The sequence below is a fragment of the Polyodon spathula genome, chromosome 7 (assembly GCF_017654505.1).
Source record: "Polyodon spathula isolate WHYD16114869_AA chromosome 7, ASM1765450v1, whole genome shotgun sequence".
Classification (NCBI taxonomy): domain Eukaryota; kingdom Metazoa; phylum Chordata; class Actinopteri; order Acipenseriformes; family Polyodontidae; genus Polyodon; species Polyodon spathula.
In genome coordinates, this window is record NC_054540.1 from 31,798,684 (window position 1) to 31,816,956 (window position 18,273).

At 36.6% G+C, this 18,273-nt stretch overlaps 1 protein-coding gene across 1 annotated transcript in view; it reads left to right on the plus strand.

Annotated features, from left to right (window-relative positions):
• Window positions 1-18,273, plus strand: part of tbk1 (TANK-binding kinase 1) — a 46,601-nt gene that overhangs the window by 24,120 nt on the left and 4,208 nt on the right. Inside the window, exons 10-20 of the mRNA XM_041255291.1 lie at window positions 1,481-1,539; window positions 1,644-1,735; window positions 4,613-4,714; window positions 8,413-8,491; window positions 10,355-10,476; window positions 12,249-12,325; window positions 13,831-13,870; window positions 13,960-14,061; window positions 14,821-14,917; window positions 15,637-15,737; window positions 18,163-18,234. Of these exons, the coding sequence (XP_041111225.1) occupies window positions 1,481-1,539; window positions 1,644-1,735; window positions 4,613-4,714; window positions 8,413-8,491; window positions 10,355-10,476; window positions 12,249-12,325; window positions 13,831-13,870; window positions 13,960-14,061; window positions 14,821-14,917; window positions 15,637-15,737; window positions 18,163-18,234 (943 nt within the window). The remainder of the gene's footprint in view (window positions 1-1,480; window positions 1,540-1,643; window positions 1,736-4,612; window positions 4,715-8,412; window positions 8,492-10,354; window positions 10,477-12,248; window positions 12,326-13,830; window positions 13,871-13,959; window positions 14,062-14,820; window positions 14,918-15,636; window positions 15,738-18,162; window positions 18,235-18,273) is intronic.

Sequence of the window (18,273 nt, forward strand, 5' to 3'; positions counted from 1 at the left end):
ATGCTTTTTTCCAGAGCGAGTTACAATTCGTTATTTTACATACAAATTCTGGCACCCATTTATACAGTTGGGTTTTTACTGGCTCAAGGGTACAGCAGCAGTGTCCTCGTATTGAACCCAGGACCCTCTGGTCAGCAGTCCAGAGCCCTAGCCACTACTCTACACTGCATACACGTAGACTGCGTAGCCCTCACGACTACAGCATTATTTAATTAAAGTACTATATATGTGTTTGTGTGATTTCAATCAATTTATGTTTGTTTAGTAAAAATAATAACAGCCTAATAAATTTGGGCATATTAAAATAATATTAATGTGTTCTCTGTACACATTACATTATGTAAAAATATAGCTAAGTACAATAGGCTTAAAAAGTACAGTAGTAAAATATAATGAATACTGAGCAGGCTTTTTGTTTTTAGTCTATCTTGCATGTAATAGAAAGCAAACCATGCTGATGCATTATAGGACACAGATAATACAATATTATTTTAAATTAAAACAAAATTATTTCATTATTACACATTATTTATATATGTGTGTGTGTGTATGTATATTTCTTTATCTTGGTCTACTTACCATTAGCCCAAACTAAATCATAGTGTCACATTAACACGTTATGGCTATATAGGACCTTAAATAGCTGCCATTTCAAATCGGTACACAACTTTTACAGTCTATACTGTCTGCTTTGCGGCAGCATTCAGTCAGCGGAATGTTTGGGTCATTTTTGCCTACGCAAAATCCTTGCTAGACCTTTATGAATAGCTCATGAGTGTATGGCAGCTCATTATCTGTGTTCGACATGCTGCTTTGCATGCATCATTAATTCAGTGCAAATGAGGCGGCACCGTAATTCGTTATTCTGTCCTCTGAAGCGTGTGCCGTTAGCCGCCCGATTTTTACACACTGCATACTCGCCATGCAGCCACCCAGAGCTACAGCATTGGAGGACAACGCAGCCCTGGGCAGCTTATAGGCAAGCCCACAGGTACTCTGCCAATCGTGTGCCGTCCCCTGGGAGCTCCCGTCCTTGGTCGGCAAAGGAATAGCCTGGACTTTAACCAGCGACGTCTAGCCATGCATTTTCTTTAAAATAACTCATACTCCAAGCTGGTTGCATTGGCTTGCATTTGAGTGCCAGTCACAGTTTTGCCTGATATGCTTTCAATCTCGACTTAATACCTTCATGTGACTTTACGAAGTGGACCAGTAGTACAGCATTGAAGTATCTGCAGCAAGCGTTCGGTAAATATCTTCCGAGTCAATGCGGGGTGGCAGCGGTGAGCTGGGTTGAAATAAAAAATAATTGGGCTTTCCAAATTGGGGAGAAAATAATTGCAGATTCCAAATAAAAAAAATAAAAACTATGGCAGTATATATTGGATAAGATTTACTGGAATTGTTTTTCCTAGCACCACATACTATAAGTTCAATCAGTCAATACTGTGCTTTGTTTTTTTTCTTTTTTTTTTTTCAGTGCCAGCTCCCAAGCTGCAGCCTCGCTATGATTTGGACTTGGACGCCAGCAATGCGAAGGTGCAGTACAAAGCATTGTTCAGTACTGGAAATCACTTAAAGATTCCTTACTCTGGTCTATGGCACAATGACTTTAATGCACCAACACATATGTCTTCTTGCAGAGTTTAGCGGGGGACGCCTGTTATCTATGTACAGTTTCCAGTTTGTTTCTGCTTGATCAAGAATCTGTGCGAAAAGGAGTGAGTGCTCTAATGTAAGTAAAGGACTTTTGCAGTATGCTTGCGATTTAATACATTTATGTCTTCTGTCTACAGTTTATGGTAGAGTTTATTATGTTTTATTTCATGAACATAACATTTAGCAACAATTGAAAGACATCAAAAATCTAAGATTTTTTTTTTCTGATGAATTATATGTAACTGCAAACAGAAGTACCTTAGATATAAACAACAGAAGAAAGCTTAACTGCCAAAGATTGGGAGTTTATTATTTATACAAAACACGCCCCTGTGGGCTGTACACTGTAATAATTAGTACCATTTTATGAATTTATATTTTCGTAATTAAAATTGTATATGTTTAAACTGTACAACGGCTGTGCCAACAAAAACATAGAAGAATAAAAGTAAACAGCAACTGTTTATCCTGCCTGACGTCACAAATGCTGCCTTGACTGTCATTTACTGTTCCGGATGTGCTTTATTTGCGCAAAATATCTACCTTTGGAACAGGAAAAATGTACATATTAAATACATAAACTGTATGTAATAAACTGTACTCATTAAATGCAAAAGACCTGCCCGTGGAACCAGAAAACTGCACATATTAAACAATGTATACTTTATATACGAGTCTGTTTTAACCAGAGTAATTCCCCATTAAAACCTGTGTTCTCTAAATCTGCCTTCATGTGAATTAGGATCTACAGCTGAAGCTAATAAGCATCTACAGTGCCGTGAAAAAGTACTTTCCCCCTGTCTGACTTTCTGTATTTTTGCACATTTTCACGTTGAATTTGGTCAGATCTTTTTGTGGGTTGTAGTAGTATATAGAGGGAGTCTGAAAGAAAAAATTGCACCAAAGTTTGGTGCTTCTTTCATTTGTTTGGTGTGCAAGGTAATCAAATCTGCAATCTTCAAGTTATTGCCCCCCTAGTTAACTCAACCCAATTAAAGGGGTAATTAGGGTCAGCTGTTTGAATACTTTGGTTAACAATCAGGCCTGATTTGGGCCAGCCCTGCCCAATATAAATCTGACTAACTTTGGCCCGTACCATCAGAGTGAAGTTGTCAGCACACAGGTTCTAGAGGCACATCATGCCACGATCAAAAGAAATTCCTGACCTCTGGAAAAAAAGTTGTTGATCCCCATCAGTCTGGAAAGGGTTACAAAGCCATTTCTAAGGCTGTGGGGCTCCACCAAACCACAGTCAGAGCCATATTGTCCAAATGGAGAAAGTTTGGGACAGTAGTGAATCTTCCCAGGAGTGGCCATCCTGCCAAAATCTCACCAAGAGCTAGGCGTAAAATCATCCAGGAAGTCACAAAGAACCCTAGAACAACATTCATGACTCCACCATCAGAAAGACACTGGGTAAAAATGGGATTCATGGCAGAGTAGCAAGGCTGAAACCACTGCTCACTTAGAAGAACATGAATGCTCATCTCAAGTTTGCCAAAAAGCACTTGGATGATCCTTAAGAGTTCTGGAAGAATGTTCTATGGACAGATGAGTCAAAAGTGGAACATTTTGGCCAACATGGGCCCCGTTATGTCTGGCGAAAACCAAACACTGCATTCCACAGCAAGAACCTCATACCAGCAGTCAAGCATGGTGGTGGTAGTGTCATGATTTGGGGATGCTTTGCTGCATCAGGACCTGAACGACTTACCATCATTGAAGGAACCATGAATTCTGCTCTGTATGACAGAATTCTACAGGAGAATGTCAGGCCATCGGTCCGTGAGCTGACGCTGAAGCGCAGAAGGGTCATGCAGCAAGACAGTGATCCGAAACACACAAGCAAGTCTACATCAGAATGGTTGAAGAACAAGAAATTAAAAGTTTTGGAATGGCCTAGTCAAAGTCCAGACCTAAACCCCATGGAGATGTTGTGGCAGGAGCTGAGAACTAGCAGTTTATGCTCGAAAACCCACAAGTGTCACTGAGTTGAAGCAGTTCTGCATGAAGAAGTGGGCCAAAATTCCTCCACGGTGCTGTGAGAGACTGATCAATAACTACAGGAAGCGTTTGGTTGCAGTTATTGCTGCTAAAGGTGGCGTAACCAGTTATTAAGTCTAAGGGGGTGATTACTTTTTCACACAGGGGCATTGGCTGTTGCTTAACTTTCTTTAATAAATAAATGAATTGAGTATCAAAATTGTGTGTTATTTGTTCACTCAGGGTCCCTTTTATCTAATATTAGATTTTGGTTGTAGATCTGATAACATTCAGTGTCCAAAATATGCAAAAATGCAGAAAATCAGACAGGGGGCAAATGCTTTTTCGCAGAACTGCATATGTTGAACTTTCCTCATTCTAACCTCATCCCATTCAAATCCTCCCTGTGTTGATAAGGCAGGGTTGGATGGTCACATTGTTACATGGTTTGAATGGAATGAGGAATGGGATTTAGGGTCTATAGAGCAAGATAAAAGTAGTCCAAAGCAGGGTAAAGGCAGATTTAGAAGAAAAAATATAGAAACTCAATATTGGAGCAGTTTAACCCAGAACTACAGCAAACACTGTAAAATAATAAGGGACAAATATAAATAAATAGATAAATGACATTTGAAGCTGAAGTATTTTACCAGTTTATGGTTTGGTTTGACTTTCTGGTTTTTGGTTTGAAAACTAAGTTCAATAAAAGTATAATTAACATGTTTCCTTTATTACATTTTATATTTGTCCTCTCTGTAGCACTATAAGACATGTCTAAACAAGCATTAGCATTGGTTCTATGGCATCAGCCACCTGAGATTTGAAGCTTTTGTAAGATCGTACTTTTCAGATGCTGACACTTCAAAACAAAGTTTTATTTAATTCTCAGTTTTTGACATATTCTAATCTTTGCCATAAGAAAAACAATCTTACCCAATTAACAATGTATTTGGCACTTTGTACTTTCCAGTGAAATCATGAAGGAAGATTATAATGAAACAGTGCATAAAAAGGCTGAAGTTATTCAAATGTGCAACTTCTGCAGCCAGACACTGGAGAAAACCGAGAAGCTGTGAGTAGACTATTTCTAAACATTTATTTCATCATTGGGAGTTTCTGAATATGTTGGCATATCAACAGTGCCAGCATGGGGGAGCGGCTGAGCCAGGCCCCACCAAAAATCTCTTTGGCCCCTCCAGCTCACATCAATTATACATTTTAGTCACATCTGAAATAAAATAATCAAAGGCAAATGGTACTGACTTTATAGCCACACTGAGGTGCTGTACTGCTGTCAGTTCATTAATGAAAACCAGATCTATGTTAGCTACACCCAGTCAATTCATTAGTGAAAACCAGATCTACATGTGTGATAGCTGCATCCAGTCAATTCATTAGTGAAAACCAAATCTGTTAGCTACAGCCAGTAAATTAATTAGCGAAAAAAAGATCTATGTTAGCTACATCCAGTAAAATGGTACACAAGCCTCTGATTGACATTATTATATGAAGGTTTTGGCAAATCAGCTTAAGCTGAAATGGCAGGACTGTCCTCTTATATCTGTCTCATGAAATGTGCGAACAGACAAAAAAAATGTTTGAGAAGGTAAAAGTGAGTGGACTACAGTTGCTCTATCATTACAGATAAAACGCAAATACAGTTGCTTTCCTCGTTGCCAGTGCATAAAACATGGATCGATAAGATAAAATAAAGAAGCTTTGAATAGCACTGTCACTCAAAATGAGCAAAATCCTGAACCTGTCGTAGATTCTTTGAAAAATATATACACACTTTATAAATGAACCGAATTCAGTTGCTTTTTAATGGGTTTGTTGCTTTACATATTTACAAATTGTAATGGCCCAGTTTATTCTGCTTTTGCCCCAGTGCAGAGGTAGTGCTGCTTTTGCACAAGGAGTAAAGTTTGCTCCACTTCAAATTTGAATTAAAAACTGCAAATGTTTCAAACCGAACTTTAACTTACCGTTTTTTAAATTCCTTTTTTTTTAATACCACATCTGGCCCAGTCTTTCCTGTAGTGTGACATCTGCAGATAGGAGCCCCTTAAACTAACATTCTAATATATTTGTGCAGTGCTGGGACAAATATCTGAATATCTTTATGTATTCGAAGGCAAAAAAAATAAAAAAAATAAACACATCCATCTGTGTCCGAGAGAAATTACACATTGATAGTATCTATTTATATATTAAAAAAAATATACAGCCGGCGCTACAAAAGTGTTTGAAAGTCTTGGTATAATCACGGGCTGCTTCGTCTTGGGAACGTTGCATCAAAGGTTTCCTTCAGTGGCAATACACCACAAAAGAAATGTAGAGTTCGTCTCCCTGTTAAAAAGCAAGTCTGCTGATTTATTACTCTTTTCTTTTGTTCTTTTTGATGCTCTGAGGAAGACCGGGATCGGTCGAAAAGTGTTAGCGGTTTAGTATTTTTATGTAATAAATAATTGTTTTTTAACTGAACCGTATGGGTTGTTTGTATAGATACTATATATATATATATATATATATATATATATATAAATATATCCCTGTGTGTAGGTTTTAACATCAAACATGTGGATGCCACACTAGACACTTCACCCTGGTCACTATCCGACTCCTGTTCTTTTCACTTAACTACTGTCCACGCGCTATCTTCTCTGCTCCACCCACCTCCCTGGGGATTTGTTTATTTTAAGTCCTTAGTACTTCATTCTTTTTTATAACAAACTCTGGTAATTATGTTTGTGTACATTCAGTTAACCTTGGTATTCATATAAATCCTCCTTTGTATATACTTGTACAAAGTATTGATTAAGTACATCTGCGATCTGGTAGTCTTTATCACTGCTCTCACATAGACTACTGACTTTCTCTTTTAGTTTCCTTTTAGCATTAACATATTGAAAAAAGTCTTTTGGATTAAGTTTACTAACTACTGCTACTTGCCTCTCTAATTCCATTTTCACTGTCCTAGTCTCCTATTTTTTTTTAAGTCTCTACAGACCTCTGTTCTATTTGTGAGGCTGCTTCCTTTGATTTAATACAAATATATAATTTTCTTTTGTTTTTTATACTTAATAGATCGATTTACACATTGTGATTTATTTTTCTTAAGTTTACCTTTTCTAATTGGGATAAACCTATCCTGCATTTCTAACATTGTATCCCTAAATGCAATCTGATTATTTTCAGCTTCATTATCTATTAGTACTCTATCCCAATCTCTGTTTAGAAGCCCCTCTTGCATTCTTTTGTAATCTGCTCTCCTGAAATTGTAAGCCATTGTCTTTGATTTATGTACTGCCCTTGATTTATTTGCCACAAACTTTATCATATTATGGTCGCTTATTTCTAGTGGTTCTATTACCTGCAAGTTGTGTATCCTTGCTTCATTGTTTGTTAATTCCAAATTAATGAATACATTAATTGTATGTACTAACTACCATTCCCACGTCGGAACTCTTGCCCGAGGTCATGTGGTCCAAGTTTATGTTAGGGAAGTTGAAGTCTCCTATAATTAAGATGTCCCCTTCCTTGCATATTTTTTTGATGCTGCATATTAACTTTTCGTTTAATGATTCATCAGAACTTGGGGGCCTATAGCAGACTCTCACTATTAAAATTTTAGATTTGTTTCCGTTTAATCTAATCCATATCGATTCACTGTTGTTGCCGTTACTTTGAAGTATTTCCCATTCTAAGTCATTTTTGATTGATATTGCGACCACTTTTTTATCAGGTCTGTCTTTCCTAACCAACCCTTATCCTTCCATGCTGAACTTATCTCCATCATTTGGAGTTAACCTGGATTCTGTTATTCCTATAATGTTGCAGTTTTCCACAATATTGCTTGTTGTGAAACAAGATTACTGTAGCGCTGTCACTTTGAAAATTTATAAAATTATAAAAAATTGCTATTGACAAAACTATGATCAAGACTGGTACATATTGGACAACGTGATTCTCTGGTGGTATTTCAATATATTTGACAATAAATCATACATACCAGACTCATCCAGTTTCTTCTAAATGGACTGCCATATATTATCTTTAATTTCTGTATCTGTATAATTGCGGTGATCTTTGTCAAAGCTCTGGGTATTTATTTTCTACCCTGTCATTTTGGATACTGCTTCACCCTGGTGGACACTGTGCATTGAAGCTGTTCAGTAATTGCTCAATTCTCTAGTTGTCGTGTGAAGAAATTGTAAGAAAAGAGGATTCAATCCTATTTATTTCGCATCACTCTGGTGCCGCTCCTGCATCGTGTGTCATGTCGACCTGTGGTGTGAAAGATACTTATCAATAGTATAGGTTCTGTTAATTTTGTCGCATCACTGCACATTTTTGCTTGTCGCATTGCATCCTGTGCGTTGTGGCCTTTACAGTGGTATAAAATTAGTATATGTTGGGTTTAGCTTACAAACTATGCAGGCCCAGTAGCAAACAAACAAAACAAACAAACAACACAGCAGCACCGCTGGTATTAAATATCCCTTTAGGTTTTAACTTTTTGCATACACACATAAAAAAAACGTCTGTCCCCGAAGGATCACATGAAATACAGCCCTTCTAACTATTACTTTATGACTATTCATTCAGTTAGTTAATTCACTGTTAGGCTAAGTTGACAGTAAATTGTATATATCTTGCTGTATAAAGGCCCTTCACTAGCTCACAGTTTTCAATATTTTCAGTATTTTCCAGGCAGTGAAATAGAGGGAGCACTGTAGTTTTATAATATGTTCCCGGTTTCATTTACAGGTGTGATGTTTTGATGCAAGCAAACTTAATGTCATCAGAAATTAATGAAAATTCTGAGATTCGCAAAAAAATCATACGTGTAAGTATATGTATGTGATTATTTTAAATATATAATGGGAAGTTGGCTCTTTGGGGCATTATATATATATATATTAATACAATGTACAGTGCCTATAGGAAGTATTCACCCACCTTGGATGTTTTCACAGTTTGTGTTACAACCAGAAATCTTGATGCATTTAAATGTGTGAAAAAATGAGGGGGTGAAAAAACTGATCAATTAATCAATCAATTCAAGTATTCACCCCTTTTGCTCTGACACTCCTAAGTAAGCTCAGGTGCAACCAGTTGCCTTCAGAATTCACATTGTAAGTGAAATGGAGTCAATCTGTGTGCAATAAAAGTGGTTCACATGATTTCAGATTAAGACTCTGAAAAGATGTGGCAAAAGATTGTGTGGTCTGAACCAAAAATTGAACTATTTGGCCTAAGTGCAAATCGTTATGTCTGGTGCAAACCCAACACAGCACATCACCCAGGTAATACCATCCCTAATGTGAAGCATGATGGTGGCAGCATCATGCTATGGGGATGCTTTTCATCGGCAGGGATTGGGAAGCTTGTCAAGGTAGAGGGCAAAATGGATGTAGCTAAATACAGGCAAATCCTTGAGGAAAACCTACTTCAGTCTGCAAAAGACCTAAGACTGGGATAGAGATTAACCTTTCAGCAGTCCAATGACACCAAGCACACAGCCAAAGCGACACTGGAGTTGCTTAAAAACAAGAAAGTGAATGTTCTAGAGTGGCCCAGTCAAAGCTCGGACGAATCAGATTGAGAATCTGTGGCAGGACTTGAAGATTGCTCTCCACCAATGAGCCACATCCAACTTGACAGAGCTTGAACAATTTTGCCAAGAAAAATGGGTGAATATTGCATGATCCAGATGTGCAAACCTTGTAGAGACTTACCCCAAAAGACTCACAGCTGTAATTGCTGCCAAACGTGGTTCTACCAAGTATTGACTCAGGGAGGTGAATACTTATCTAACCAAGACATTTCAGTTTTTTTTTTTTTATTTTTCATTAACTTTTGTTTCACAATAAAAATCCTTGCCTCTTCAAAAAAAAAAAATCCCATTTAAATGCATCAAGATTTCAGGTTGTAACTCAACCTGTGAAAATGTCAAAAGGGGGGTGAATACTTACTTACTATAGGCACTGTGTGTGTGTCATATATATATATATATATATATATATATATATATATATATATATATATATATATATATATATATATATATATATTCGTAAATCACAAGTCACTCAGTCATATCATTGAGTATAGGGCAGTCTAGGTTTTTAGTCTCACAGAACATTTATTTGTTTGTATTTTTTTTTATAATAAACACATTGCTGTTGCTGTACAGTTTGGATAGATATGTATATATTACGATTTGTTGTACTAGTAATGAGTGTACAATATATCCGGGGATGTTAATATTACTTTGATATAGTATGAGTTTAACTGGCTAGTATTTTAGTTTTAAATGCTAGTAAGTCAGATAAGTTATTTGCACACAGGGAATTCTGCCAACTGCAAATGCTGCAAGATTTCCAATTAATGTTAAAAAAAAAATATTATGTTATATTAAATTCTTACTATAATAAGTTACTCAGAGAAGTTTACAAGTGAAGTAAATAGTTACTTTAACAATCCTGAATATATGACATATAGTTTTGGAACATATGAATAGTTGCATATTGGGGTTAGACATTTGGTGCATTTACCCCAGTCCACTAAAGTAATTGTCCCAAGTATTTTCATTTATGGAGTACTCACATTTTTAGACATACACAATTATGTATGTTGCAGGGGGTTCGATAAAAATTGTAAAACAGTTGCCTAGATTTGTATTTCCCTGATGAATTTTCCATCCTAGCTTTCCAGTTCAATGGGGGCATTGGAGAACACGCTGCAGGATGTGAAGAACACATTTTTGCCAGGAGGTTTACTTACAGACACCTGGGCACAACAAGAGGGTACCCACCCTGAAGACAGAAAGTAAGCTACAATTCCGCATTACAGGTCACATCTATAATCCAAACTTTGTTTACAGTCAACACATTATCATGGCCACTGACATTCCACAAATAATTGGAAAACACAATATTCGACATATGTAAATAGCAAATAATGTCTACTGTACATTGCCATCCATAGCTGGCTCTTGCAACAGAACAGGCTCATGAATATAATATAGCCTTATTTAATTCATTAGAACAGGGGTGGCCAAACTTCCTGACCCTGTGAGCTGCATGCCAACATTTTCATATGGCTGAGAGCCGCAAGACACATACTGCAAAACATTAAATGTTTGCGAGCGAGACATTTTAAATACTAGCGTTGTTTTTAAACTTTTTTTTCTCTCAAACATTATAACAGAATCTTGCAATTCCTCTGTGCAGTACAGTAGTTATCTCTTTGGCAGCAAAATACACAAGAACAAAAGAGAACATTGCAGAGCCATGCAGTCTCTGTAATTTTATTGTACTGTAGTGTATAAGCAAAAAACAATAAATGCCCTGATTTCACCAAAAAACCCACGTGGTCTTTTTGACAAACTCTTCCCATAATGATCTGAATGCTCAGTTTTCAAATAAAAAGGATTTTTTTTTTTTTTTTTTTTATGACTGCTGCGTGTATTAAATACATTTGAGAGCTTTGTGGATGACAAATGCACTGCATTTGTTTTGAAACAGATTACAATACCTGCTCATGACGAGACATAAGATATGTAAATATAATATTATTTTTAGACCTGCAATATAACATTTAAACATGCATTCTCTAGTATAGCGGCAACATTCCAATCTTATAAAAAGATTCATTCATCTGAATAAGGGCGTTTGGCACAAGCTATACTCCACGCTATACAAAACTCACTTGAGTCATAAGCTTTACTGAACGCTGAAAGGAGCATCTGCTGACTGCTGAGGCGTGCTTTTAAAGAGGCCAGCTTGTTTCTCCTCAAGTCTGATCCAGGAGGATATTCAGATGAAAATGTGTTGTGATTTGTTTCATAATGACGTTTGAGGTTGCCTTGTACAGACTACAGTGTGTAAGTGATTTGTTGCAGATGAGACGCAGGTTTACCACTGTTTTCAGTGAAAGCAAACTCTTTCTCCCATTTTGGCTTAAAGCCTCATACTTTTGTTTACCACTCATAGAGGGTTTGGCCAATGCCATTGTCTCCACGAAACGAACAAGCACTTAATTAAAAATGAATTTCACTTTCAACTGCACATCCGGCCATCACTCGAGGTGATCAAAAGATTTTTGTCAGTATGGCCAGACAGCACAAAAGACAGTGACAAAGATTATTATTTTATTTATTTTATCCATAATTTGAATGCTCAGTGGTGGTATATTATAGGCACTGACTCCATGGGCAGTCTGGGGCACAAGTACCAATGGGGTGCTCAGTAAAGGTGATCTGTCTTGTTAAACATTGCCTTGAAATCAAACTTTTAAAAAAATGGATGACAACCCCCCCCCCCCCAATGTGATATATGTAGTAATACTAAAAGAAATGTATAGAATTATGTGAAAAACATTTCTATCTAGTTGTGATATTATCATTAGTTCTTTCAAAATCTAGATTTTAATCTACTTAAATAAAAATTTTTAAAAAAATTAAGGTAACACATTACTGGAAACTCCCCATGCTGCACTACATATCAGAAGCAAAAATAAAGAGTAGCTAATAAATCATTTACGGTCTCTTAGCTAAGAAACCTGGCAACTGTCTATTTTAATGTCATTTCTGTTTGCAGTGTTGAAAAAATCAAAGTGCTACTCAACTTGATCACGGCAATTTACCTTCAGTTTAAAAAGGACAAAGCTGAACGCCGTAAGTGCTATTCCTACTGGCTTTCATTATTTTTGTTGCTGATTTTCACCCCCAACCTCGCTCTTGTGTGACACTATCATTGGTGTGGTGAAAGTTAGTTAGGTTCTGCCTTATCAATGTATTTATTACAAAGTTAAATCAGAAAGAAGACTGGGATCAGTAGAAGTAATTTAAGAAGTGTGTGTGTGTGTGTGTGTGTGTGTGTGTGTGTGTGTGTGTATATATATATATATATATATATATATATATATATATATATATATATATATATATATATATACACACACACACACACACACACACACACACACACACATATATATATATATATATATATATATATATATATATATATATATATATATATATATATATATATATATATATATATATAGTAAATATGGACTGGAGAGGAGGCTAATAGTGGGAAGAACTACAGTTACCAACAGGGGATTGTAATGCCCGAAACCGCAGGCTGAAGTCCATAGCGCATAGTTATAAAAGTTTTTTTTGGCATAGAACTGTTCGTCTGACTTTCTCACTGTGGCATAGAATTCTCCAGTTGCGTTTGTGAAGTTTTTGTGACAATTTTAGTGTTTGCAAGCTCTTTGTTTTGTAGTATATTTTGTAAATCATTTTCTGTTGTCCGCCATTTCGCTTTGTTTGACGAGAGGAAGGACGTTAAGCATGATGACGTCATTTGAGGGAATTTGTAAAAAAAATATTGACAGCGTCACAGGGGCAATAGTTGTATCTATTTTTGGTCAGATGATGAGGTTTGAACCAATCAAATGCCAGAATTTCTAAGGACTGATTTGTAAATCACTTTGGCCTTGCCCTTTTCGTTGCCAATTTAGTGCCCTGTATGTGTATATAAAAAAAAAAAAAAACACATACAACAAATACAGTTACTATTATTTTCACAGATTATATAACATATAATATATGTTAAATGTAAACAATTAATATATACAATGAAATACAGGGGTTACTGTACATTGGATGTTAAAATTTATACACGCATGTACTTCCAAATAAACATTTCTAAAGTTTAGACTATCACAAAATGCATCCATTATAAAAGATGTCCAGGTAATCTGGGACTGTGGGTGTGTGAGAGAGAATATATTCATATATTCAAAGTGAACAGCCTGTCAATCAAGCTGTGTAATCTGGCAGATTTGCAAAAGGCTTGACTGTCTTGTACGAAGTTTGGTGCAGTTTAAAGACATAATGCCGTAGTTATTCAGCTAAGAAGGGACACACTGCATGAAATCAAACATGGCGGCTACCCAAAGACCACTAGGGGAATCAAACATAGCAGATGGAGGCTGCAAAGGGGTTAACACAGGGAGTGGTGACAGTACTATATGTTACCTTGCCATGCAGAGAGTGGTGAAGGTACTATATGAAACATACTATATGAAACTGTATGAGATCAATAAGCTACTGGGAAAGAAATATTGTGTTTCAAGGGCATTAAAACATTGTGTTTGTTTTTCTAGGTCTGCCTTATAATGAAGAGCAGATCCATAAGTTTGACAAGTAGGTTCCTGCTTTAACATTTGACAAAAGTTCACTGTAGCTTTAGACTGTAATGATAAGGAGGTCTAATTCTTTTTTTTTTTCTTTAGGCAGAAGCTTTTACTTCATGCAACAAAAGCAAGAACACTGTTCAATGATGAATGTGTCGTGAAGTATCAGAAATTTCTTGCCCAGACTGAAGAATGGATGAGGTATGTTACTGTCCTTACAACGTCTATTGATTGTGCACCTCGACTGGGAATATTTTACTACCACTGTGTTCACAGTGGCACCAGAAATTATTCAGGTAGTTTCTGTAAGTTTTAGTGTCCGTAGTTATACCTTGTGATGGAGCATAGGATCTGCACATGGGGGTGTGTGTAGGTGTCTGTGAGTGAGAGTTTGGTGACTGGTGGCCATCTTGGTGAAGGGACAGTGTGTAATCAAGATGGCTACCACTTGCACAGCCACATGGTTTGATTGTTAGATTGAATGATTAACTGTTTGATTTGACAATGAATGGAAAGTGTGGAATGTGGCCAAATGGTGATTTACTGATTGATTAAATCAATCAAGACCACGGCCACATGGTGTCTAAGGGTTGAGCATGTAGGGGTGAGGTGTGGAGTGGAGTGGAGCAGAGAAGTGAAAGTGTGGGGCAGAAGAGAGAAAAAGTGAAGGAAAGAGGGCACCTGAATAGCAAAGTTTGGGTGTTTTGAGGTGTGTTTTTATTTTGAAGTGTTTAAAAGTGTTTGAATAATGTTTTGTTTAAACCTTTATTTTGTTCCTGTGTTTTGTTATTTGTGCTTTATTAAAAGTACACAAAGCTCTTAAACTGCAGCTCTATGTCTGGGTCTCATATTTCAAAGAGCGCAGACCTGCCTTGCCTGGGACACTACACAACATACCTGTATATATTATAGGCAAATGTGTAAAAACAAAGTTACAAATACCTTTTCTTTTCTTCATAGGAAAATGCATCATGTAAGGAAACAGCTCCTCAGTGTCACCAACCAGTTCATTAACATTGAGAAAGAGCTCTCTGTGTTCATGGATCGGGTTTTCCAGGTATTAACCTCAGTAAACTTGATCAGTATTATACTCAACATGATCCAGATCATTATTTAAACTTGGAGACTGCATATTATAGTTATTTAGAATTTAAGGGACACACTAAGTTAAAGAAAGCTCCATTACTATTCTCTATTCTCCAGAAATCCTATTCTCCACTTGTACTTCCACGGTCCTCTGAGTCAAAACATGTTATTGCAATTGAAGCAACTGGCTGCCTAATGAAAGGCAAGAAAATGCTGACAAGGTGGAGTCAATTTGACCCTCAAGAGAAAATGACCAAGGAAGCGCAACACTATCTGAAAGCATGCATGCAAACAGAGATTTTTTTCAACTTAATTTAGTACCAGATATCATGTTGTTAATTTACTAACTTACCTGACTTTCAGAATCTTAAGAAACATGTCATGCTAGAATCAACATAGAATCAACATGAGAATGTAAGACTTGGGTAGGGTTCTGTAACTTGCAAAGCAGTGAACAATTATCATAGTGATAGGAACAATTTGCTTCACCTAACAAAGTGAAAAGCTGTTATGGTCTTATGAGAAAAGGAGACGCTTTGGTAACAGTAATTCCAAATCAGTCCAGCACTTTTAACTGGTGCCTCTGCCCCCCCATCCCCTTTTAAGATTATATTTTGTAAATCAACTGCAGCTGGTGCCAACACGTGAATGGTTCCATTGAAATAAAATGTATCGAATTAATTATTTCAGTTACTGGAGTTGTTGCCACAGAAAATCCTTCCAATGACATCCAGTGGGATGAAGCCACAAGTGTATTTGAGTCAGAACACCTTAGTGGAAATGACACTAGGGTAAGTGTTACTAGAGCTTCTTGACTGACAGGAGGAATGAGAATGCTGAATGTGTTGTTCAAATCAGTGGTCTCTTCAGTAATAAATACAGAATCTTTGTCATGATAACATGGTCAGACATCAAGGCTTCCACTCCCATTTGAACCCTGTATTGCATTCTGTCCAGTAGTATACTGAACAATGAATTAAGCTGTCAGACTATTTTTTTTATTAATTTAGTTTCATAACTGTTTTTTACAGTTAATATGTTTGAATACCTTTCATCCTAATCATCTTATTGTTTTTTTTTTTTTTTTTTTTTTTTTTTACTTTTTTTTGGAAAAAAGAAATGACCTTAAAAAGGATTTATCTGGGGTTTGACCAGTTTTATTCAGGTTTTGATTTTGATGCATGCAATTTAAGATTAATAATGTTGTGTTTTAAGAGTCAATACAGAACACCTTGCAGAGTTTACAAGAAACGCATTACCCATAACTCAACGGAAACAAATAATGAGCTCAAAGTGTTTGTTAAAATGTGGAGGGTTATATCAAGTGTATCGTGGAATAGGTCGTCAGGTCCAGAATTCAGATTCTATTATTACAACACAAATTCCTATGTCTTGTGAATTTTCCATAAAATAATGTGTTGTTTTCGGGGTTTGACCAGTTTTATTCAGGTTTTGATTTTGATGCATGCAATTTAAGATTAATAATGTTGTGTTTTAAGAGTCAATACAGAACACCTTGCAGAGTTTACAAGAAACGCATTACCCATATAGTCCATATCACAATGCTGTGTGTGTATATATATTGTGATAAAGTTGGTCCTTCTTTGCGGACTTTGTTCACAAGTCATGAGCGAGGGACAACACAGTAGACACAACGAGTGTAAGTTTATTTTAAACAGTGTTAGCTGTGTGTTTATTTTCCAGGGAAGCCCAATAATCAGAGTCGTAAAGTTAAACCAGAGTTCACCAATCAGGTAGTCATCCAAAATAGGGTCAAAACAGCCAACAGGGTTATCCAGACAGTCCAGGGTCATACACAGTGATGCAATCCAGATATGAAAAAGAAATACAACCAAACCTTTCGAACCACAGCACCAAACTCCTTCTACTCCCCTCTCATTGTGGTGCTGTCAGTTTGCTCCTTTTATAGGGCTGGTCATTACCCCTTGATCACCTGCAGGTGTGCTGACATACCTTAATTACCTGGTAAGGATCCTGGGTAGTGTAGCTTGTGGTGGGCTACCATTTTGTGAACTGTAGTCCTATTGGGACCTCCATTTTGTGTAAGGACAAAGTCCTAACAAAATCTCTGCCCTCACATATCTCCCATTCAGGACCATGCCCTGAGGTTTATCACTATATATATATATATATATATATATATATATATTATATATATATTATTATTTTTTTATATATATATTTATAAAAAAATTTTTTTTTTGAAAAAATGTAATCATGAATCATGGCTCATAACTGGTTAATACATTTACTTGGGGGCATTTAGCAGGAGAACAAAAAAAATCTGTTCTTAGGATTGTCGTGGATCCCTCCTGCAACAATATGTTCCCCTAGAGTGGCACTCATATCCATCAGAGCACCAGCACTGTTTCAGGAAGAGTATGAACTGGATAAACTACCAATGTTTCGAAGAAAAATTCTCTTTCCTGGCCAACGTTCCAGACTAAAAATAAAGGATTCCCTGGTTGATTTACCCAAGGTGTGTGAGTAAAAATATAAAACCTACTGAGAATATGTTGAAAAAAATGGGCAAGACAAGATACAGCAAAGGTAAAGCGTTCCTTGTAAACACTGTAGCACTTTAAATACTACTGCTTACCTAGATCCATCCATCAAGAAAGGATGTGGAACTGTGCAATCACATTTTTAATATAACACTTTCCCATGTGTGCAATGTCAAATAACCTGGGTTTGTTTATCTTGCCGTCTCCAGTTTTTTTAATTTATTTTATTAGAGTACACAATCTGCCATTTATTTTTTGGGTGTAGCAATACAGGCTCTGTGTCAGGAAGCACTCCACACAAATATGCCGTTAAAGCTCTTAGGAGCACTTTAATTAACAAATACAAAGAAAAACTGAGCACTTTTAATAAAAGTAAAACAGAAAACAAAAGCCTAACTTCCATTGGAGCACAGAAAAGAAACCAAAAAGTGGCATAGGCAAAATAACAGGAGCTTGGTAGCAGCTCCTTGCCGCACACTGTCTATCCAGAGTCCGTAACTGACTGGCTACTCTAGCCAGGTACTTTTATAGCATGTGACTGAGTTAAGTGCAAGGCTTTCGCAGTCAGTCATGATACATATAACATGCAATAATATTTAGTCATGGATCACAATACACACATCTGTAGGAATATGATACAACATTGTCAGTAACAGGCAGTTATTCGTGTTTTTGTTCCTTTGCTGTACAGAATGAAGAAGCTAAAGGAGGAAATGGAAGGGGTTGTGAAAGAGCTAGCAGAAAACAATCATTTTCTAGAAAGGTAAATCCAGCACTGCTCAAAATTGGTATTTTTCTAGCA